The sequence below is a fragment of the Bemisia tabaci genome, chromosome 1 (assembly GCF_918797505.1).
Source record: "Bemisia tabaci chromosome 1, PGI_BMITA_v3".
NCBI lineage: Eukaryota > Metazoa > Arthropoda > Insecta > Hemiptera > Aleyrodidae > Bemisia > Bemisia tabaci.
The window spans coordinates 8,057,068-8,079,807 of NC_092793.1; the positions used below are offsets into that span (position 1 = coordinate 8,057,068).

Here is a 22,740-nt window from a genome sequence, read left to right on the forward strand (position 1 = left end):
GGTTAAGGACATATTCGAGGAATTACGTTGAGTAGCTTCCCAAAGCAAAATAGAGCATAAAAGGAAGTTTGCAACGTTGCAAACAGAGATATGCGGTTTTGCACTTTAGTCATCGAAGTTTACTTGAACGGAAGCTCTTATCCTGATTTAAGGTTAATGACTTGGTATATTTATGACCTCACACCGGTGCGTAATAAAAAAATCACAAGGGTATTCAACTTACATACAAGACATCACAATTTATTAAAAGAAAGATTAGGAAAAGTAGTAAATTTCACTAAAACTTTTACAGTCATTAAATAAGTAAAAGAAGGGGAAATAATTAAGACTTAAATTTAATGTGCTTGACTGAGAGAACAATTAAGGAGAAAGAATGTCTAGTAGGCTTCCAAAATTTTGCTTCCTGTTTTTACTGTAGATTAATTTGACAATGTGAAAGAACGGGATGGTTCTGAAAGTCTTGATATTTGTCTTGAGAAAGTAAGTGGAAACAGAAAAAGCTGACTAGATACAGCTTCTTTGTGAAGTAACCTTTAAGGTTTCAAACAAAACCTCATTTAGCTCATTAGGTTACAGGTTTAAAGATTTGTTTAAAAAATTTCATTCCTCAGAATATGCAGATTGATTTTTTCTGTTTCCTCATACGTATATATCAAAGGCTAATAGGAACTTGACTGGAACTTCACTGCCATATTTATGGATGACAAAAACTACAAAGGAATAGGGCTCTTTTTCTCGTTTACTATCTACGAAGTTAATTGACTTAATTTGAAATTATAACCTTGATAGGAGTGCAGGGCAGGTCACTTTAATTTCCACAAACATCATTTTGAAAGTAAATTTTTGATTAACCAGCCTGATGAGAAGATATGTGAATAAAACCAATGCTAACATTGACCCTTGATAGGACTGTAAAATTTTTCTCCAAAAACATCATGGATACCATTCCATTGGTTAGTGTGAGAATTTTAAGAAAACTCAAAATAGAAATGACACTCAACATTGGCTCTGCGGACTTGCAGACCATTGTTATAAAAATAACCAGGGGAAAAAGAGACACTAATGATTCAAGGATTGCTTCTCCGAGCCAATTCCGGGCATTTTCAATGAGCGATGATGATTTGGAAACTAAACTAGAGAAACTTCATAATACGCAGTTAGTAACTGGAAGCTACAGATTCTAACAAAAGTAATTAACAAAGAATGAAAACAATAGGAAAAAAATAATAACAAACAACAGTGCAGAATACTTATTTCTGAAACAGATAGTAGTTTTTCAAGAGATTGAACAATTAATAAGAATTACTCATCATTTAAAATACAAAGGATGGAAATAGGACTTGGTGCTTGAGAATACTTGTATACGATTTTTACGGAATGAAAAATTAAAAAAATCAGGGTTTACAGACAAAGTATAAAAAAAGTATTGACAGAAAATGTCAAAAGGTACGGAAATTAAATAGAAATAAAAATTCAATTCTGAAAATGCAACAGTACAGTTTTTCATACATGTATTTTTGAAACAACTTGTGAAGAATCAATGCTTCAAATTAAACAGGAGGGTGCAGTCTAGAAGCTTTCGATGTACGATGCGAGATACTTTTTGTCCTCTTCACTTAGCCCGTTCCTCAACGTCCTTTGCCTGACTGCAAAAAGTAGTAAATAAACAAATTCAGAACAATATGACAGATGATTTAGATAGAAAGTTAGAAAAACTTCAAAAAAGTAACCTCCGCTTTTATTGGTAGACTGATCACATCAACAGCTACAAAAAAAAAAAAAAAAAAAAAAAAAAAAGAGGCAATAAGTTGACCAGGGAAGCCATACATGATGCATAACAGCTTTTGGGCAATCAATGCTTGCAGAAGTATTCACTGACACATCATGCTTTTAAATACACTTTTCATAAGATTTCAAGAGTACTTGAAAAAGAGAAAAAAAATCATTGGTTGATTATGTCATATTTGTATGATACCTATGAATGCTTCAGAACAAACCAGATGCAGGAGACTATACCTTTGAAGTCAAACAATTTTTTTCACTGGGTCGGACTGACTACTTTTTTCTGAGCTAAAAAAATGTAGGACAGTTTGGAAAAATAACAGAGATTATTGGGGGAAAAAAACTAGGCCAAAAGGGACATTGCGAGAAGGCCTTTGCTACAAAAATGAATTATTTTGCTTATGTTGGTTTTGCCCAAATTTTCGGTTGCTGTTTTTTTTTATATCTTTTTGTTAAGAAAAAATGTGCTAAAACTTTTCACTGCGCTACCAAAAAACTTACGACTCTGCTTAGACATACATATAACACACCTCCTTCCTGATTAAGTTATTGAATGTTGGGAAGACTGAAAGTTTACATCTGAATAGCCATTGCGTGGCAGGCATTAGATACGAGTCGCTGCTGAACAACAATGCCTCCAAGCTCATGACTTCAGGGAAAAGGACATTTTAGCAAAAATTCAAGTTTGATGAAATATTATAAAATAAAATGGACTAATGTAGATCAGTAGAATAGGAAAAATTGATATAAAATAAAATGAAGTGAAAGAAAATTATCTAAAACAAAATGAAATACAAAAAATTACACTAAACAAGGAACATTAAATATTTAGGCAGCCATTTAAAATGAGACACTAAACAAGGCCTGAACTACATATACAAAAAAAAATCACATGATTTTGCCTCAAAATCTTTTGTTGAAAACGATTCACACAATGGTTAGTCCCAAATCAACTCATGAACGAGCTACTAACAATAATTTTTAACACAGGTCAAATGGAGGAAAGATCAAACCGTGGTGATTCGTCAAGCTCAACTGGCATGGTCAAACTGGCATATGATATATCGCATTGATTAGGTCAAGAATCTCGGCAGATTTTGAATGTTTAGCAAAAAAAAGGACGATAGCCTCTGTGCATGAGCCTAAAGAATTATTCTAAATCCAAAACTCGGCAAAATTCAGAGAAATGAAAGCAGAATAGTGTTTGGAAAAAAACCTCGCATTTGATACAGAAATCGATAGCTGAATCGAATGCGAGGTTTTTTTTCAAACACTATTCTGCTTTCATTTCTCTGAATTTTGCCAATTTTTGGGTTTAGAATAATTCTTTAGGCTCATGCGCAGGGGCTATCGTCCTTTTTTTTGCTAAAAATTCAAAATCTGCCGAGATTTTTGACCTAATCGATGCGATATATTGCATGCCAGTTTGACGTCACATGAGCTTGACGAATCATCTTATCAGAGATACACCATCTCAGCTAGAGTATGACAGGGAGTTTGCTGTTTAGCAAATGGAGGTGCATGATTTCACACTCTACCCACGATTTTTGAAGGTTGACAAGTTTATTTTGTATGGGATATCCACATAAGATAAACTGTGAAAAACTCATTTAAGAACTCTAGAAAAAACTTCTTGTACTGTCAGAAGCCCTGGTTTTTTTTTGTAAAAATATATAATAAAACAGAGGAATAACCCTGTTATTTTACTGTAAAAAATAATCAACTTCATGCTTGGAACAATAGATTATTAAAATGGAAAAAGTCAAGCAAGGGTGAAGGTATCAAGCTCAAAACAAAAATCACTCGAGGTTAGAAATACTTGATTACCAATTAAGGTGATGGACTAGAAGATTCATGATCAGGTGAGTTTACATTATCACGAGTCCTTGAACGCTTAATGACTGCATGAAAAGAGATGAGAAATTGATCAAACTTACGGAGAAAATATTTTATTGAAGGGGTGAGAGCCAGAGGGGTAATCACATTGCCATGTTGTAATATTTCACTTGCTGTTCTATTCATTTATTAAAGAACAGATACAAAAAAGAAATTTTCCTGTCATTTCCACCCACTTATTAATGAACAAAGAAATATATTGTCGGTGAAAATTTGCAACCATTCAACAAAATGAAAGTCATTTTCACCTAGTTTTTCCTTGCCTATGTGATAGTATTAATATTATTCATTATTATTAGTATTATTTCTTCTTACTTCTAGACAGATACGACACCATTGCGGTGAAGAGAAGAACTCGGCGCAGCCATTGTTCATTTGTTTGAAAGGTTCTCACCCCTTCAAATTGGACCGCTATGAATGTATGTTAACCTACACAATAATTTCTAATTCATCTTGAAAGGAGAAATTTTATAAGAGCAGTGAAGTTTTTTCTTGTGAGATTCTTTTACTTTTCTTCTAATTTTTGGTCTTCGATTTTCTCATGTTTAACAGAAGGTCAAGGAAATAGTTTTACACTGAAATACATGTTGAAGGAAAAAAAGTGAAAAGGACATTAGAGCACTTTTCGATGCATTCATTAATGCGTTAAAATCAGTGGAATAGCTGTACTGCACTGTTAGCCCAGATTATAATCAGTGTAATCTTTGGTGAAAATTACAATTTTCTCTGAAAGTGATGGCGTAAAAAAAGAAACAGATAACCTCAGTTGATGGCCATTAAGATTTTAAGACCTCTTCTGCCACCGTTAAAGATACTGGAACTCCATCTGGGGCAAGTAGGTTTCTTTGTGAAGTTTAAAACGATTTTGAGGTATAGAAGTTTTTTAATTATTTTAATAGAAGGAGTGGTTAGCAGCTTTCAGAGTTGGAAGAAAAAGCACTTCAAAAAAATCTAAGAGGGCTTGAGCAATTCATTGACTGAATTTTAGCAAAAATACCATATTTTAAGAGATAATTCAGTTAGATAACTGAGAGGAGGCAAAAAGCAGAAAGACCAAAAATAAAAACCTGACAACTTTGAACATCATAACAAACTGTTTTTTAAGACAATGATTTTTGATTATTTCTTTCAAGACAGAGCAAATTCACTGACGATGTATAATGTTCTACTTCATCCATCTATATTTTATAAACAGAATAATTTGGTTCGTAGTTTCAGAATAAGTTGAAGACGAGCCGTATGGGTGGTACACAAAAATTGCTGATGATCTGCAAACCCTGCATGGGTGGAAATAAAATTAAGCAACAAAGCTTTGGTCTCTCCGAATCCAAAGATTGTTTTAAAATTTTGTTACAGAGTTCAAGTTGTAATTTAACCATTGTTCTAACCAGGTAGTTTATCATAGTTGAGGCATTGCAAATATGAAGCTACAATTATAATTACTTACTAATAAATTAATAAAACATGTCAAAGATAATTATTAATAAACGGTATGATTCGAAAACTGAACCAAAAATTTGGATGCTTCTTAAGTTTTACAAGCAACTCAAAGAACTTTTAATCTTCGCTGTGAAACAACATTTTTAAACAAATTGTAGCATTTGTACATTCTCATCAATCTTTACATTAATTTGTCTCAACAAGACGATAAACTAGCTCGGTTGTGATCTCGAGAAAAATCAAAAGGAATAAAGAAAAAACTTCAAACTGTCATTTAAATTTAAAAAAAAGGAAAACCAAATTCAATAATCAATCATGTGTCTTACTTAGTTTCTCCTTCAATTATTGCTAAAAATCAGCAGGATTAAATACTAAATTATCCTCGGGTAAATGGCTGCCCTAAAAACACAAAATGAATTTTAAATAATACTGCCGACACTGAACTAACCATGTAGTATAACCAGACAAGATGCTGTAAGACATAAAAGAACGGTTCCTGGTGCATTCTGATAAAACTTTGAGGAGTCATCTGTCAAATTGAAAGTTAAAAAATCATGCAAAGCGTACGATTGAAGCCATGATAATTGTATGTGAGAGATGCACTGTTCTCTGTTCAACAGAGACCAGAAAATACCCCTACGTTCTTTTTCTTCATATTTCTGAACCATAATAATGTTAATTTCTCTCCTTTTCTGCCCTACAATAACATGTAAAAAGGGGTGCATCTTGCGAAACAACAAGTGAAAATCTCTGCTTTATTTTGTACATTGTTTCATTTCTATAATTAAGGCATCAGATGAGCCTTTGAATAACTCATTAAAATTTTATCCAAATTCACCAGAAGCCTCTCCTAAAAGTCTCAGCACGTCTTCCTTTGGGGATGTTGTAAAAAGGGAAGTAACTAAGGAAATGTTGTTGAAGAGTATGTAAATGCATAAAATTGCCTAATGTAAACATGATTAAAGAAAAACATACAAAACTCTCACTTTCATACACCTGTACTTGTAAACTGTGTCTTGCTTGCTTGTATGTACCTGGCAATGGGGCTGTTGTTCCTTTATGGGGCAAAAAAATTTAAAAGACCCAAGACATCCTGAAATCCTCCTTTAACTTGAGATTCCTATATTTTTGAAGCTATGGATGAATTCAATGCAAAAAATTATGTGGGATTGCCATTTTTCATGAGTTTTGGTCCATAACACTTCCAAAAATAAAAATAAAAAACAAATATTTTTCCAAAAAATTGGAGGGGCCGTAACTGTAGCTCCTAAAATTTTATAAAAGAGCAGTGTATCGTTTACACTCCTACAGTACATCCGTTCAGCACCCTGTGTTGAACCAAGAAAATTTGAGTGTTCAACTAATTGGCTTAGGAAAAAAGTGGTTCACATAAATCCAGCTCCCCCTACAGTCGCGTTTTGTATATCTGTCAGAACTATATGACACTCATCAGATTAAAGTAACTTGACAATACAGTTACAATAATTAGATTTTCATTTAGGTGCTTTATTTCATGACCAATTGGATAAGGATACAAGGTGAAGGTGTAAAGTTTTAATACTTACAGGATTTTCGATCCGCGTTTCGAATTCTCTTGCGCTCTCTTGGAGCAGATCGAGTGGCTGGAATTTTTGTTGCTGTTTTAACAAGAGTTTCTAGAAGCTCATCATCTCCATCAGTAAGGTGCCCATTTTTGCGTTGGTCCGGCGATCCCTTTCCTAAAATAAAAGGATTCATTACTTCAACTCTATGTGCAAATCGAGGCGCCAAAGTAAGATTTTGTGTTTTATAAAGCTCTAAATGAAATCTAAATACCACATCATCAAAGTTAAAAGTAACAAATTTTTAGGATTTTTTTGGTCTTCACCTCTGACTGGTAAAAAGTATCAAAAATTTGTTGTGTTGGTGGAAGTATTTTAAAAATAATATGGCAGCTTAAATTTGGATAAGTTAATAAATGGATCTTTTTGTTGTCTTTATTTACAAATATAATTGTAATATAAATTATGAATTTTATGATTTTATGAGTATTGACGTTTTTCTAACATTTTTGCCATATATTTGTAACCATCTATACTTGAGAGATACAAAAACCAAGTAGTTTGAGGAGTCGAGTAGTCCTCTACAGAAATAGAGACGTTTTAATATTTTACCATTTGAGTTTTTCTTTTGTCGTCTCCAAGGTAAAGATCCGTGGAGAGGAGATGCTGAATTGGGCCTATCAATTGATTCATTTCCTAGGAGTTGCCTTAGCTCTGCATCTGCACGATCCTCTTTTGTGTCCACTTTGCCAATCTTGAGAAAAAAGCATAATCATTGTAGAAAATACCAGTATAAAGTAAAAAAAATAAAATAATGTGCTTATGTTCATTGCACAGGCAGAAAGAATAATGAGACACTCTATTCCTTCTCAGAAAAATCATACCCAATAATATAAAATCATGAGAGAAATACGACACACATAACACCTGAGGTGCAGAACGCTTCCGGTGGTTGGACTGGAGTGGACTAAGTGGCCGGGGGCCTAGCCCCCTAGTCACTTAAAATTTTTACAGTTGAGATAACCCACAGATGGTATAGCAAAAACACTTTAAACCAGTGTTCTGCCTTCCCCTAAAATTTTAGGAGCCACCTTGGCCAGAAAGCCCAATTTTTAGGAGCCATCTACTATTTTTTAGGAGACAAATTAAATTTTTGCATACGGGCCATGGCGATGCTGCGAACGGTGCATATAGAAAACGCACCATCGCTACCGCTGCTTCCAGATTGCGAGTTCAATCTGTCAAATTTTTTAGGCGCCACGATGGTCCAGCCCCCCCAATTTTTAGGCACCAAGCCCCAATTTTTTGGCGCATGGCGCCCGTGGAAGGCAGAACACTGCTCTAAACTTTCAAAAAATGTAATGGAGCTGAGAAAAAAGATTTCCAGGCATAAGTTGGGGATGTTTCTATTGTTGCATCAGATTAAATGTTGTTTTCATTCATGAGTGAATGGGCTCAAGCACATTCCTTGGACAATAATTGACTGAAGGATTTGACATACTCTTGTTTCAATAAAAAACAAGCATAGAATGATAAAGTTTCCTTTGCCAACATCTGTTTACTGTAAGGAATGACAATTTGTTGGCCGAGAGTCACGTGAAATAAATTTGCAGTTTGCAAGCAAAAAAACCCCGTACATTTATTAAAAAAATCCTGAAGGTTTTTGGTGTCTTCGCACCATCATCATAAAAAGGATGAGGATTCTGCAGAACTGGTGATAATAGTTGCATAACAGTAAACTAATAATGACAGCCTTTTGTATCATACAGGATAGAAAGACTAATATTGACGATGCTGGAATGTTTCAGACTTTTTATAAAACATGTTATATTTTTTTTTTTTGCCTCATAAACTCTAGATTTCTTTTACCCAGTACTTGACAACCATACCGCCATCACTCTAACAATTGGACGTATTTCTGCCAAACGAAACTATGTGCATTATGACGTGAGCCCTGTTACGCATATATTCTTACGGGTCTCAGGGCTCATGTTTTTATGCACATAGTTCCGTTTGGTAGAAATACGTCCAATTGTCGTTCGAAATCATATTTTGAATTTTGTCCAATTACAATGATTACTGGGAAAATGATTAAAATTATATACCATAAAACACGTAAACAGAATGCAATTAGAACTTTTCTTTTATATTTAGCATTAGCAAGATGCGTTTCAAAAGTTGTTTACTAGAGGTTTAGATGTATATTGACTGATTGGTAAATTAAGATATTTTAAATTAAATACTTTCTGTTAGCAAGTACAGCAATGCCTCAAGAATTTTATTAATTGTAAGACAAAACCAAAAAAAGTCAACAGAACCTAAAAGTTCTTAATATGTACCTCTGTGATCATTTTTCCTCGAGTCTTATTTCTCTCTCGATGATTTGCTTTCTTCTCCAGTTGCTGAAGCACACGCTCACGAGTTGTCCTGTATTCAAGTGCAAACTCGGAGATAATCCTGCACAGTTCATTTGGTTTCGTTAAACAAACTCGATGAAGGGGAATGCCAAGCCATAAGCAAAATTTATGGTACCGGTTGATCACTCTGCGATGAACTTTACATAAGACAATAATGCGCTCCGCACAGTCTGCAAGAAAATCTGACATCCTGAAAAACACGTTATACAGTGTGTTATTTTACATCTACACCATACATAAAGGGGATCTACTAAAACAGGCTGGCCAAAAATCAGTGCTTTTGCAGTACATTCCCAGAAATTCAGTACCTCCTCAACAGAAAAATTCAGTACTTTTTCAGTACCTCCATTTGACCGAATTCGTAAATTTCAACAATTTGAATTTCTCACTCAAATTGCAACAAAAATGACAAAAATTCCAGACCTGCTTGCGGAATTTCCGCACTTTTACAGGACCGGACCGCCCTTAAAAAATCAGTGCTACTTCCGGACTTTCTGGAAATTCCGGACTTGTGGACACCTTGACATATTATCCAAACTAGAAGTATCTAAACTCAGGCTATCCAAACTGACTTTCAAAGCAGGAGTTGATTTCATTTTCTACAATCCGTTTTCCTCTTTCCATCCTGAAGGTAGTGGTGGAGCCATTAATATATATTTTCCTCCCATCTATGCTCCTTTATTGCTGGTTTCCCAAAAAGTTGCATTTCCCAGATCATGAATTAATTCCTATTTTGAATACTTGCATTAATGAAAAGAGAATATACATTCCTCATTTTAAGCATCAGGAAAACATTATCTATACACCAATTGTTTTTATGGCATTACTTCAAATTTTTACTTTTACATTACATAATAACATTGAAGGATGTTAAAATAAGCTAATCATTGACGACTTTTTAACTGCCCAAATGATTCATTATTTAAACGATCCAAAAAAACCAAACAAATCAAAATCTGCCACAAAAGTTTGCATAAGAAATTTCTAACAATTTTTGAAAGTAACATGCGAGTGTCATGAACAGGGTTCCAAGTGAGTTTTTATCATAGGCTTATTTTCAATGTTTTCAGCACATCTGTCACCAGAGCCAAGTGATGGCTCTCCTTCCCTAAGTTTTGATTATACAAGGTTTACACACACACTGGTAGAAGTCTTTGTGTCTGGTTTTTAAAAAGATTAAACTGTGAACTAAAATATGGACCAAACTAAAATATTAACTGGGGATGAAGCTGAAGTTCACAGGAACCTAAAAGAAACAATCAGAAAAGAAGACTTGAAGATGGGAAATCTCCCGAAATGGCCATAGTTTAACAAGAACAAAACATCAGAACCAAGACATCTGGGGAAAAAAGGTAACTTTTTTCCATAAAAAATATAAACATGAACCCTGATAGAAATGAACAACCTAAGAGATTATAAAATATGGACTTGTAAATGAAAATCTACAAATAAAATTTTATGGCGAAATATGCTAAGAAAGTGAATTAGGTCGAACTTACTTTCCCTTCATTGCATTGCTACCATCATGCTTGACGATAACTTTTAGGTGGTCGAAGGAAGCTTTACATTCCTGCTCCATCCTATGAATTGAGAGAGCCAACTCATCAAAATCAACTTTTGATGCTCTGGTTACAGCACCGATCTGTGAAGAATAATAACAGGTGATCAAATTAAACGATCTCTTCAAATACAAATACACCTCTAGTAGTACACAGTTCTAATGAATATAAGCCTTTTTTTTTTAAATAATCCATTTTTATTAATTTTGTTGACAGATTGGAACCGGGAGGGGGGGGGGGGGGTTAGCGTCCTGCCCGAAGGCCTAATGTGTACATTTTAAAAGATAGATCCTATTTGCTACATGTTCTTTGCCCCCTGTTATATCCCTTTTGAAGTGTTTACTTGATACTAATGTTTCTTAAAAGGTCCTCTTCCTTTTTTTTCCCTTCACTGATGGCTCTGGAACGCCTCGGTAACGCCATTTAGCTTTTATTCGAGGGAGGATGGTTTTCAATTGGGGTTTTTCTTCTTGTCATCTTAAAGTTGTGCTTATTTTGCAGTTAATGTTTCTTTTATATAGTTGTGGATTAATTTCCATGTTTTTCAGTGGGTACAATAGTAAAATTGTGTTTTCTGGCGTGATTATGTTTCATGTGTCTTCTTTTAATTTTCTTTGTGATGTACATCTTTCTGTGTAGTGAAAGAAGGTGTGTACTGGGTTGTCTTCTATATTTTGTTTATAGCTGGGGCAATATGGGTTGTTTCTCTTTTTGAAGCGATAAAGGTAGCTTGCAAGGGTTCCATGTCCTGACATGAACTGGGACAAGTATTAGTCAATAGTTCCATGCCTTCTGAAGAGCCAGGCATGAAGTTCAGGGATTTGGTTTTTTATCCAATGATTTTTCAGTTCTTTGTCCTTTTCTATCTACCATCTCGCCATTTTGTCCCTCTCTATCTCAACTGGGTCTTCCTTGTTATATTTAGTGACTCTTTCTTCAATTAATATTTCCGTTGAAGGTATTCCTGAGAAATATAAGCCAGTTGTAAATACTTTTCTTCCAGCACTATTTTACTGACCGTTTGCAAGAAAAAATCATATCTTTTCTGTTAATGGTCAGCGATACCATAACATCTCTCAGAACTTTTCACCACTGATTGGTTCCTTTTTTTCTGTAAATTTTGTTTTTCTTTTCTTTAGGAAACTTGGTACAACTTCTAAGTTCATTATACCTATGGAAAACTGCACTTTTGTTCTTCACACTTTAATAAATAGGTCCGATGTCATGTTTCTAAAACAAAGGTTTGGTGCCAAATATACCAGCAACCACTTGGAGACTATTTTATCTGTGACTCAAATAAATGAGCTTGGCACGGAGAGAATTTATCGTAAACAGAATTTAACTTAAAATGGATAGAATAGAAGCAGTTATTTTGTCTGATACATGATTTGAAAATAAAATTGAAATTGTTCATGGCTTTGCTAGAGAAGAGAAGAGACAAGACACGCTTCTGCTAAGATGCCATGATGTGTATTGAGAGGCCACTACCACAAATTTGAACAGCGGAGCGTGCAGTGTTGCCATATGTATTGCCAAAAATAAATGATAGAAAGATAGCAACATGTTGAATTAATTGTCGACATAAAGGCAAAGTTGTTAAAATTACCTCTGAATAGAGATCAGTAGACTGTGGAAATTTGCTCATAACCATGTGACACAGGTGATGAAGTAAGGAGTGTTTGTGAACAGTGTCTTTAACTTCAGGAACTTTGGCTAAATACTCTATTTGGAAACCTTTAACCTGAAACCAAAAAATGCAAGACTATTTAAAAAAACGGAACATTAACCTGATTCTCCTGCAAGATCAACATTAAGTAAGCAAGGTGTTACTCATCAATGGTGAAACTGCAGGAATACGTATTTCAGTTTCCAACATACTTGCATACTTCCCATCACAACTTATTTTCTACATGAAATTTCTAGCTCATCCATAAAAGCACTTACCTACAAAGAGAAATTAATAGCACATATGTTGTTTCTAAAATGAGCCGGAAATAGTGGTTTCTCATTGCACTGATATAAGTTATTTTTAAACACTCAGGGGAAACGTTTCAACAAGAAAGATGGAAAAGAATTTTTGAAGACTTACCTCATTTCCATTAAGAAAAATGCCTATGGACAATAAAGTGGCTAGAATGGCTCTAAATGTTTTATTTGCTTTTAATAACTCCATGCCTTGTTTTAGATCCATTAAAGGCTCAGCAATTTCCTAGAGAAAGAGCATAAATGAGATATTAAAGGATATTTCACATTTCATTGCATGTGAATTGAACTTATATCAACATTGAAAAATGTCATTTCACTTGTTTGACATAGATGAGGAGAAGGAGGGAGAAATAGATGAGTTAGGTATGCTAAGGGTACTTGTTTAAACACATTAGTCATATTTTTGCACAGATAAAGTTCTAATTGGCGTTTTGAAATTCAGCGGAAAGAAGGGAAAGATAGAGGAAGAGTTCTTCCTTACTTCGTGCATTAAGATGATCTATAAAGTTGATGGATATCTCCCATGCGCCAATACTATTGGGGATCACTTAGCTATGCACATTGCGCAGTGACCATATTAGATGTTATTAAAAAGGTGGCTTAGGGAGGGGGGGGGGGATTTTGAAAAATTAAAGAATCGTAATCAAAATATTTCTTTACATCTATAATTTTTTTGCAGAGCTGAAAAGATGATCACTACTTTATTTAAAAACAGTGATGACTGTTTTCAGCAATCAAAGCACCCAGGCTGACATCAAATTATGAAATTCGAGCAAACTCAAATCAAAAGAAAAACGTATTATACCTATAATCAATAAACAGGAAGCCTCCTGATAGAATAATAGTAGCTTAGTACTTACTTTTTCACTGTTTTCATAATCTAATTTAAATGCCCACAGTTTAAGCCTAGCTGGGAGTTCAATAATTGAGGCTAGGGTCAATAGGAACTGTTCTGCACTTCCCAAAGGCAATTCAGGATTAGCGGTTTGTGCTTCTTGTATTTTAGTTCTTTCTTCTTCACTCGGTAACATGGTGAGTAATTTCTGAAAATTAAATAATAAAGGCATTTTGAGACTTCAAAAGGCACAAAACGATGAAGGCTATAAGAAACTAGTTATACCATAAGCTCCAAGACTTCCTAATTTTGCGTAACTGGTAACGCTTCGTTCCAGCATTCTACCGAGCCGATTTTCATGATTTTTGTGGCTATCAACGGGCAATTGTCTCTAAATAAGCCAACTCTATTCAGATTTTCAAAATATGACCCAGGTTTTTTTATATTACGTGGTAAAGTTGCGAATTCTCCCATTTAAACAATGTAAATTTATATTTTTTGTCATAGTTCGTTTGAGCGTTCTACGGGGCCGATTTCCATGCTTTTTTGCGGTTATCGACAGGTAATTGGCCGTAGATGAGCCCGTTTTAATCAGATTTTGGAAATAGGACCCAGGTTCTTTTACAATCACGTTATAAAAGTGAGCGAATTTACAGATTGCTCCGGAACTGCTGTCGCTCTGCGCAGGAGGTTGCGCAGTGGCCGAGGAGGTTGCACAGTGGCAGAGGAGGTTGCGCAGTGGCCGAGGAGGTTGCGCAGTGGCTGAGTAGCCTGCGCATCAGCTCTACTTATCAACACAAGATTCGCCCCCCATTCCTCAAGTCAATCGGTGGGCGAGTCATCTACGACGTTGTACACGAGTCGACACGCCCACACATTTCAAGATTTGGGTTCGATTCTTGACTCTTTAGTTACTTTTAATTTTATGACCTGATTATCATTATTCGTTGTTTTACTGCAACATTTCATTAATCAGTCATTGCAAAACGCGTTATTTTGACTTCAAAAAAATTTTTTTTCTTCATTCATCAAAAACAAAAATCATTTCATTCTAAAAGTAAAGTATACCTGATATCCTAATTTTTCAGGGGAAAAATAAAATCAACATTGATAGGAGGGTAAAAATAGGGCCGCAAAGCGGCCCATTGATGGCGCGGACCGCCTTCGGGGCGTAGCCCCCTAACAACCAAGGTTTACGTAGGGTGACCTAGACCATGTGTACCAGAATTTTTTCTCCAATGATGTAGGTAAGACGAAATCCAAGACCGCAGAGACAAATCATCAATTGACCCAAGGAATCTGAATTTCATCATCCTCAATCTCCTAGTCCCCCAAAAAACTAAGTTAAGGAAAATGAAACTTTCAACTTCTTTTTTTCGGTTTAGAGATATGAAATACTGCTATGCTTCACTTACCTCTATACCCTCTCTATTCATCACAGTTGCGTCCATTTTTAGAATAGCTGTTTTGATTGCTCTAGGAGGAGGTAATTTAGTCATTCCAATGTTGATTGCATTTGATCGTTTCGGATCCAGAACTATGATTTCTTTGTTTTTATTAAGTTCATGTTGTTTCTGAAATGTTCAATTCAGTCAATTCAAGTATTGCATTACAATAAGCACATAATTGATAATTTTTCACTGCATGAGGATGAAAATTTGGGCTGGTAATGATTGAAAACACTGCTGGCTTCTCAGGGTCTTTTAGAGGTCGGTTTGTTTTGTCTTGGAGCATGCACGATAGGGCGTCCTTGAAAAAGCAACTCACGCATTTTCATAGAATGCAAAGAAAATTGAGTCCTTGGGGTTTCACTCATAGTGAGAGGTGCAACAGCTGGGGGGGGGGGGGGATGTGCCTTCACTTGAGCCCCTGCACCCTGGTATACATGTGGTACCAAATGTCGCGCAGAACAAGTATGCATATCTTCTACCCCTTCTGCCAGCAAGTGCCACTGATTCCACGAATTTTCGTTACTACATATAATCCAGGTTCTCTATCTATCATCTCATCTAAAGGGCCATATGCGTGGTCTGGATTGTATACGTAGATGGTTCAAAGGCTCCATATTGAGGTACCTATGCTAAAATAATATCCTTCTGACTTGTTTGGTAATACAGAAAGAAAAAAACTAGGTAATATTGATCGAATATTAATGACATAAATAAAACAGGATATTATAAAGCACAGAAAACGAACTATGATTAGAAGCATTACGTTAGATTTAGCTAATAAATGATAATTGATACATCTTGCTACATATTTATACTATTTTAAAAAAGATGCTTGTGAGTTCATGAACTCTGTAAGTCAGAAACTTGAAGCAGGAAAATAATCAAGTCTAAATAAAGGGGTAACAAGATTTTCTAAGCATTAATTAAGAGCGATGAAGAACATTGCTGAACTTCCTAGATTGAGCTGCAGAATTGAAACAAACTTCTAAAGGAGATACCTTTGCCAAAATTCTGAAGACTTGCACATCAAGGATTTCAACACTAACAGCCAGGAGAAACCAAATACTACCACTGTATTGTAAAACAAATCTTAATGAGGAAGAAAAGCTTGGTATAGATGTTAGAGGAGACTACAGGAAAACTACCAGTTCAAATAAATCTAGAAAAACCCTAAAATTACCATCTTTCCGTACTATTGAGAGAGGTAAAGTTAGCAAAAAAAGAGAAAAAAAGTAATGAAACGATAAAACGAATTTTCAATGGGTTTTTAAAAAGAAAAAAAAAAATATAAATCCAAAATTTTCTTTCCAAACTCCTTTCAAAGTATGAAAGAGGCGCGTTAAATTACGGAAATTACAGTTGTAGTTACAGATGATTAATGATAGCGTTAGATTATTAAACATATGATATGATGAAACAATTGACGGAGGCTTGATCATTTAGACAGGATCAGTTGTCGCTTATACATTTTCATTTCATCAACCTTATAGAAAGCAGTTTTTGAGGGAGAAAAAATGAATTGATAGAAATAATAAGAATTCAATTATAGAAGTACAACAAAAATTGCACAACCACATGATGACGATACTGATACAAGTAAAAAAAACAGAAATGAGGGGAAGTAGAATGTCATTACACACAATAAATTCTCACTGTCCACTTAATTTGGCTGAACTCACCTCCTAAAGAAATATAACGCAGTTCCCAGGAACAGATACAAGGAGGGCAGAGAGTTAAAAAAACAGAAAACATTTTTTGAGCAAGATTAAATTCCATGAATATAAAAACTGAACTTGAGGGGAGTAAAAAGTTAATTTGTGAGAGGAAAAATGTAAACTAAAAAAGAAGTATCCCATCCGAATATTTCTTTCTCTTTAAAAACAAGACAATGGATAAGGTGCATAAAACCTTCATCTACAAATTCGTAGAGAAAGGATCAGGTGTTCATTACTCAAATGGAGAAATTGGGAGATAAGTTTTAGACTTCTTTCTTCAAAATTCATTGATTAAAAACCGCCTATGAGAATTTGTTCCAAATGTTCTTTAAATTCTCTTTCCCTTTGGACAGTACGAACAGAAGTAAGTTTTAATTTTTCGCTTTAATTGATTTGATATTATCCATGAAAAAATAAAAATGGTGTAGGTCTTCAGAGAATCAGAAGAAAAGTAATATACAATTCACATGGCCAGTATAATTCTGCTTCTACTGGATAATCATCATTCATTTCCCAAATTTCACAAGCAATTTTCAGGCAAGGTACTTAAATCTTTCCTCTTTTCTCTACACGGCTATTTCTCCTATTATAAAAATTCAAGATTCAAAATGAAAAAAAAAAGGGATATTAACTATTTTACTGTCATCAATGACAGTTGAAAAACAATTCTATTTTATTCTGAAAATAAAATGGGGGGAAAAACACTTGGTTCCTGGAACTTGGATGGCATAAAAAATTGCTACAAATCATGGAATTTATGAAAATTGACTGAAAACTTAAAAAAGAAATAAATATGAAATGAGGAAGAATCACACAAATGTGTTCCTTGCAATAAAAGAAACAAGACCTAATAAGTAAGTAGTTCATTTTTGAAAATCTGTATGTCTTTGGGAACAAGGCCATTTTGAAGGATTCCACCAAAATCATCCTAACAACATCAAACGTAGCTTAATTTCATTCCATGTCAATTCATGTCAATTATCCTTTTTTATCAGGACACAAAGAAACATTCTGACTTGAAGTTTTTCAGGTATATTTTTCATAATTTGGAGGAGGCTCACAGAAAGTTTTGATGTGTTAAGTTATTCAGTTTTCTGTCAGAAAAAGAATCATGAGACGAAATCAGGCATCGTGAAATCCACTTATTTGGGCTGATTTTGATTAAATCAGTCATTGATTCTATGAAATGTCTAGATAAAGAGAGTGAAGCCTTTGGAATAAATAGCAGATTAAAGGAAAAAAAATTGCGAAAATCAAAAAGAAGCAAAAGCCCTGATAAGCCGTTTGGACTTTGAAAGCTCTAAGTTTGTAAGACGCACAAACAAACATTTTATTTACAAGAGAAAGAAAATATGAGCCACTTGGCTGTAGATAAAACGTTTGAAAAATTTCACAGACAGTTGAGAATTGCTACTATTGTAAAACTCAAGATCAATCTAACTTCACAGGGCAATGATCTACTCTAAATATCACTTAGAAAGCCACTCAAAATAAGAATAATGTATGAGTTTGCGATGGAGGATGATGGAGAATGAGATTCTCTACACTGCTGCACTAAGAAAAAATGTCCTATGAACCTTCAGGCCAACGCATGGAGGTGCCAAATTTACTTTGATAAAATACGAAATTATTGGGAAAATTGTAAATATTTTTCTTTCAATTTTTCAGACAATTCAGTTCGCAATTCAATCTAAATTATTTGAAAATTTCAAGGAAAAATATGATTAAATTTCTTCCAACTCTTCAGTTTTATTTATAGATCAAATAAATTTGTGACTAAACACCTAAATTGTATATCTTACCTTTGTAATGAGATCTTTGGTGCGAGATTCAAATAAATGTTCTAACTTTTGAGTATCTACTGGAACAGGAGTCAGTTCATCCCAAATTAGACTAGAGTTCATTTTAGCCATGACTATTGGATCCTCACATACTTCCTGTAATTAAAACGATGAAATTTTTTTATTTAATGAGAGATAATTTTACACTGATGGTAAATTTAGGAAAACCCTGCTTTTTTGTGAAAATCGCAAAATTCAGTAAAATTAGTTATCTCGTTTTGTAATTATTTATTTTGCTTTTTTAGCAAAAATTAATTTTGCTTTTATGTACGCTCCTATTGCAAGTCCTGATTTCAACAATGCAATTTGCAGCGTTTTTCGGTGATAGTATGCCCAACAGACATCATTACAAAGAAAATTCAACTTTAACTAGTTAATTATAAAAGAAATGATCTAAGCAATAAGAGAGAAAATTAGAAGAACTTAGTGGTGGAAAAATAATTAAGTAATCAAATTTTCTAGGCATATAAGTTACCTTCCAGAATAACTTGACAGTTTTCTTTGTTTTGGTCAGAGACTGTAGAGGCGCTGCAGGTGCGGGTGGTGGGAGCACGCAAGGTGGGGGAGGTGGCGGTATTCCGTTAGCCACTGAGGTGGGAGCGAGTATATTCTTCTCATCATCACTTCCGAGGTCGGTAAAATCCAAATCACAAAGTTGCAAAGCTCTTGTTGTGGATGCTAGGAGTTCTTCCCAATGAAGTTCAGTTTCACTCTTCTTAACTTCAGGAATTCTCATGGGTGGAGTTTCGTTCGTGGGACTTTTCAATTCCGATTTTGACTGCGATTTCGCCAAACCTTGAAAGGAAACAACAAAAGTAAAGAAATTACACGATGAATATTAAATTTATTTCATTCCTACACAAGGATATGAAACATGAGCCACAGACCCAAATTTTATTTTTTTAAATGGAAACCCTTGCTCTGTCATACATTTCTGGATAGGACATATAAATTGGAAATTATTGACTGCAAGTACAACTCCGCGACAACGATTTTTTTTCAATGACAGCCAGTTAAAGCCCATAATGACCGAAAAAGTACCTCCGCAACCTATGAACAAATTTCCTTGACTTGATAATGATTTTTTGGAACGCTAAGAACGAATTTGAAATTAAATTTTTGTGCATTTTTTTCTGCTGAACGTCAAGATGATGGCAAAGGACAAAAATCTTCAACGATTTTAGAAAATAAAATCCTTGGAGATCTGAACATCGGTATAAGTTAGAATACATACCTTCTATAGCTTTTGAAATGATCCCTTTCATTTCACCCACACGAGGAGGCGGTGTTAGTTTAGTAGGACTCTCCTCATTCGGACTATTTAGAGTTGCAAGTCTTTGTGTCAAATCCTTGACTGTGTTTTCTCTCGGCAAACATGATTCAGTTTCTCCATTATAATATTTCAAATCGCCATTGCTAAGTTCAGACTTTAATCCATTTTTCATGCCTCCTACAATTTAAAAAAAAAAAATTAGAGAATTGAATGAGATGTTTCGTAGACTGATACATCAACTGAGAAAAAACTAAAATCACCATGGAGAAACAATGGTGTGACTTCATAAATATTTTAATGCCCAGCTGACATCTTATACAACAGTGCAAATGATGTTTCTTGATTTCACAAAGTTAGAAACATTTAAAAGAGGAAAATGTGGTGCTAGGACTTTAATATAAATAGTCATGGAATGAGTTTTTCACTAAAATGTCTTACAGTCATACATTGCCTGTACATACAATTTTTCAGGGCAAAATCCTGGCTATTTTTTCGACTAAAACAGCACTACTCTTCGTGAAAAAAGGCAAAAATCCATGAAACATTATTTTTTCAACAGTATTACTCAAAAAGGAAGTTTTCATTCCTATGTCAGATTGAGAGTCAATTCGGAGAGCCAGAACTTTATGAAAGATCATCCATTGAACACAAAACAGGTTTTCATTGGTGGAGAGAAAAAAAGCTGTGCTTTGTTGAGGCAATAATCATAATTACTTATGATTTATGATCACTCAATCATACAGGGTGACCCAAAATCAACATAAAAAATGAAGCAGTGGATTCTGCAAGTGATAATGGACTTTTTCTCCTATGAACTTGTTAGCAGAAGTGGTCCCTTTCAGAACTATAGCCCCTACGAAGTGAACAGTCAGTTACTTAATTTTCTACTTTGCTCACAAGTTCATTTCTTGGGGGTGGCCATTATTAATGAGTTTAAATCTATAGGCCTTGCCAAAATTTAGAAAAACCAATATTTTTCTGAGAATTTGGGGGAAGGATGGTAAATTGCCAACAAGGGGCGCTTCTGGAAAAAATTTCAAAGAGAAGAAAAGTATTCATTTGATCCATAGAACGCATTCCTGCAGTCTGGCTCTTTGACCCTGAAAACTGTTTAAGTCTTTAAGAAGACTTTCCAACAATGTTATCTTGCGATGAAATATTTGCAAAATTAAATTTTTAAAAAGAGGAGAGCAAAATTTAAGATGCATACCATCATCACTAGAATAGTTTTCTGTGGAGGATTTGCAAAGTTCTTCCTGAGGAATTAATAGTTTTTGTCGATCGCCCCTTTCAAGTCTTCTCCTTAGAGCTGGTGTAACGCCAACACCATCCTCTGCTGCTGCATCAGTTAGTCAAGGGTTAGTTTTCACATTAGTTGAATTAGTGTTATTTACATTGAATGATAAGACTAGTAGAGACTATTTGGCTTCGTGAGGGTAGGTTTAATTTTGGATGCTTTACAAATAACTATTAATTAATCGAGTTCAAGTGAGATTATTCTGATAAAAAATTCACATGATTAAGATTCCTTGAAACCAAAGTCCCACACGTAAAGCAAAATTCCGGGAAGATCCAGTGCGTTCATAAAACTTGGACCTTTAAATTAAGTAAGTTCAGGTTTTGCAAACTTCAGCAGAAAAATTATGTTACTAGTAAATAGTCAGTGAGGTTAATTAGTGTACTTGAAAGTTGGTTCAATTTGTTTTTTCTAAGTATGGCATTATTAGATACTCACGCTGTAACAAGATCTAGTGCTTCCTTGTAATTAAAAGGACATTATATGCTTGAGCAGTGTCAAAAAGGGGAAAAGTTATTAATTATACCTGGTGCTATTTCAATGATATTTTCTCCTACCATCTTCAAACTTTAGCATATCATCCTGACTAGTAAAGATTTTGCAAATAAATAGAACAAAAACCCGACTGGATGGTTCAACTGAAACCATGAATTATAACCTACATCAAATCCTATCTTTATCTTCTCAAGGGAGATGAGACACCAAAAGGGTTCAAAGGTCACTCAAGGTAGCTTTCCCTTTCTTTTAGACCTTTCCTATTCCCTTTGATTCCAATTTAATTGAGATTAATTAATTTTTGCCCAAGGAAAAATTGGTCCACAGTTGACATTTTTGAACCTATCGATTAATACCTCGATTAATAATTGATAAATAATCGATTTAAACCTCTTTGATAGATAATATTAGATGTTAGGTAAGGAAGCAATCCACTAAATACAAAGGCTGTTCAAAAAAAAACTGAGAGTTGGCTTGTTATGAGACATCTGTTACACGTACATATCAGAGCACAGTTTGTAGAAACTTGTAGCTCACTTTTCTACAGCGATTTTTGGTGACAGGTAAAAAAAATTGTAAAAATGAATTTTTTTGTCAAAACAGGCCAACTCTCAGTTGTTTCGGGATAGCATTTGTATTTTGAGAGAACTTCACCAGCAGGGGTGAATTAAACTGATGTGGTATCTCAAATGGTGACTAAAATCAGGTTATTTGATCAAAGCTGAACTATTATTCAAAAGTTCCATTACTTTTGTCTCTTGTTACTTTCAAATAATTGATCCAGATAAGAATTTCACCATACCCTGTTTCAGATGGTAGTCTTCATTTGCTTTATTGTAAGGAGAAACTGACAAACTTAAAGGAACCGTTCCTGTAGAATGCCTCCTGGATCGCCTCCTTTCTATATCACTGATCATGGAAGCATTGCTAAAACGGGTAGTCCTGAGAAACAGCACAACAAATAATCAAAGATTAAAATGCATCTAGAGAGTTCACATTTTGTATGCGGGAGAGCTAATTAGAATTTTGGATATTCAGATAATGGAGAATTTGCACAAAAAAATTTTATTGCTTCATCTGAGAGTGCTTAATAAGCTGAGTTTGCAGTATTTTTCTTAATTTTTTCTGAAATGGGAAATCGGAGAAAAATAGATTTAAAAGTGAGAGAATGTGCCGCCTTGTGATGTCATCGGACGACATTTTCCATTTAAA

At 34.5% G+C, this 22,740-nt stretch overlaps 1 protein-coding gene across 4 annotated transcripts in view; it reads right to left on the reverse strand.

The window, feature by feature from the left end:
• Positions 1-146: 146 nt before the first annotated feature.
• The window catches only part of Fhos (Formin homology 2 domain containing), a 123,228-nt gene continuing 100,634 nt past the window's right edge, over positions 147-22,740 (reverse strand). Inside the window, exons 11-25 of one of the 4 annotated variants that reach the window (XM_019054139.2) lie at positions 22,331-22,470; positions 20,947-21,075; positions 19,698-19,913; positions 18,939-19,258; positions 18,425-18,559; positions 14,872-15,030; positions 13,482-13,664; positions 12,725-12,844; positions 12,242-12,376; positions 10,576-10,718; positions 8,999-9,266; positions 7,272-7,413; positions 6,684-6,836; positions 3,610-3,683; positions 147-1,646 (exon numbers count right to left, since the gene is read on the reverse strand). In XM_019054139.2, the coding sequence (XP_018909684.2) occupies positions 3,613-3,683; positions 6,684-6,836; positions 7,272-7,413; positions 8,999-9,266; positions 10,576-10,718; positions 12,242-12,376; positions 12,725-12,844; positions 13,482-13,664; positions 14,872-15,030; positions 18,425-18,559; positions 18,939-19,258; positions 19,698-19,913; positions 20,947-21,075; positions 22,331-22,470 (2,314 nt within the window). In that variant the 3' untranslated portion in view covers positions 147-1,646; positions 3,610-3,612. The remainder of the gene's footprint in view (positions 1,647-3,609; positions 3,684-6,683; positions 6,837-7,271; positions 7,414-8,998; positions 9,267-10,575; positions 10,719-12,241; positions 12,377-12,724; positions 12,845-13,481; positions 13,665-14,871; positions 15,031-18,424; positions 18,560-18,938; positions 19,259-19,697; positions 19,914-20,946; positions 21,076-22,330; positions 22,471-22,740) is intronic. The other 3 variants (XM_019054169.2, XM_019054121.2, XM_019054162.2) reach the window with 3 other exon arrangements.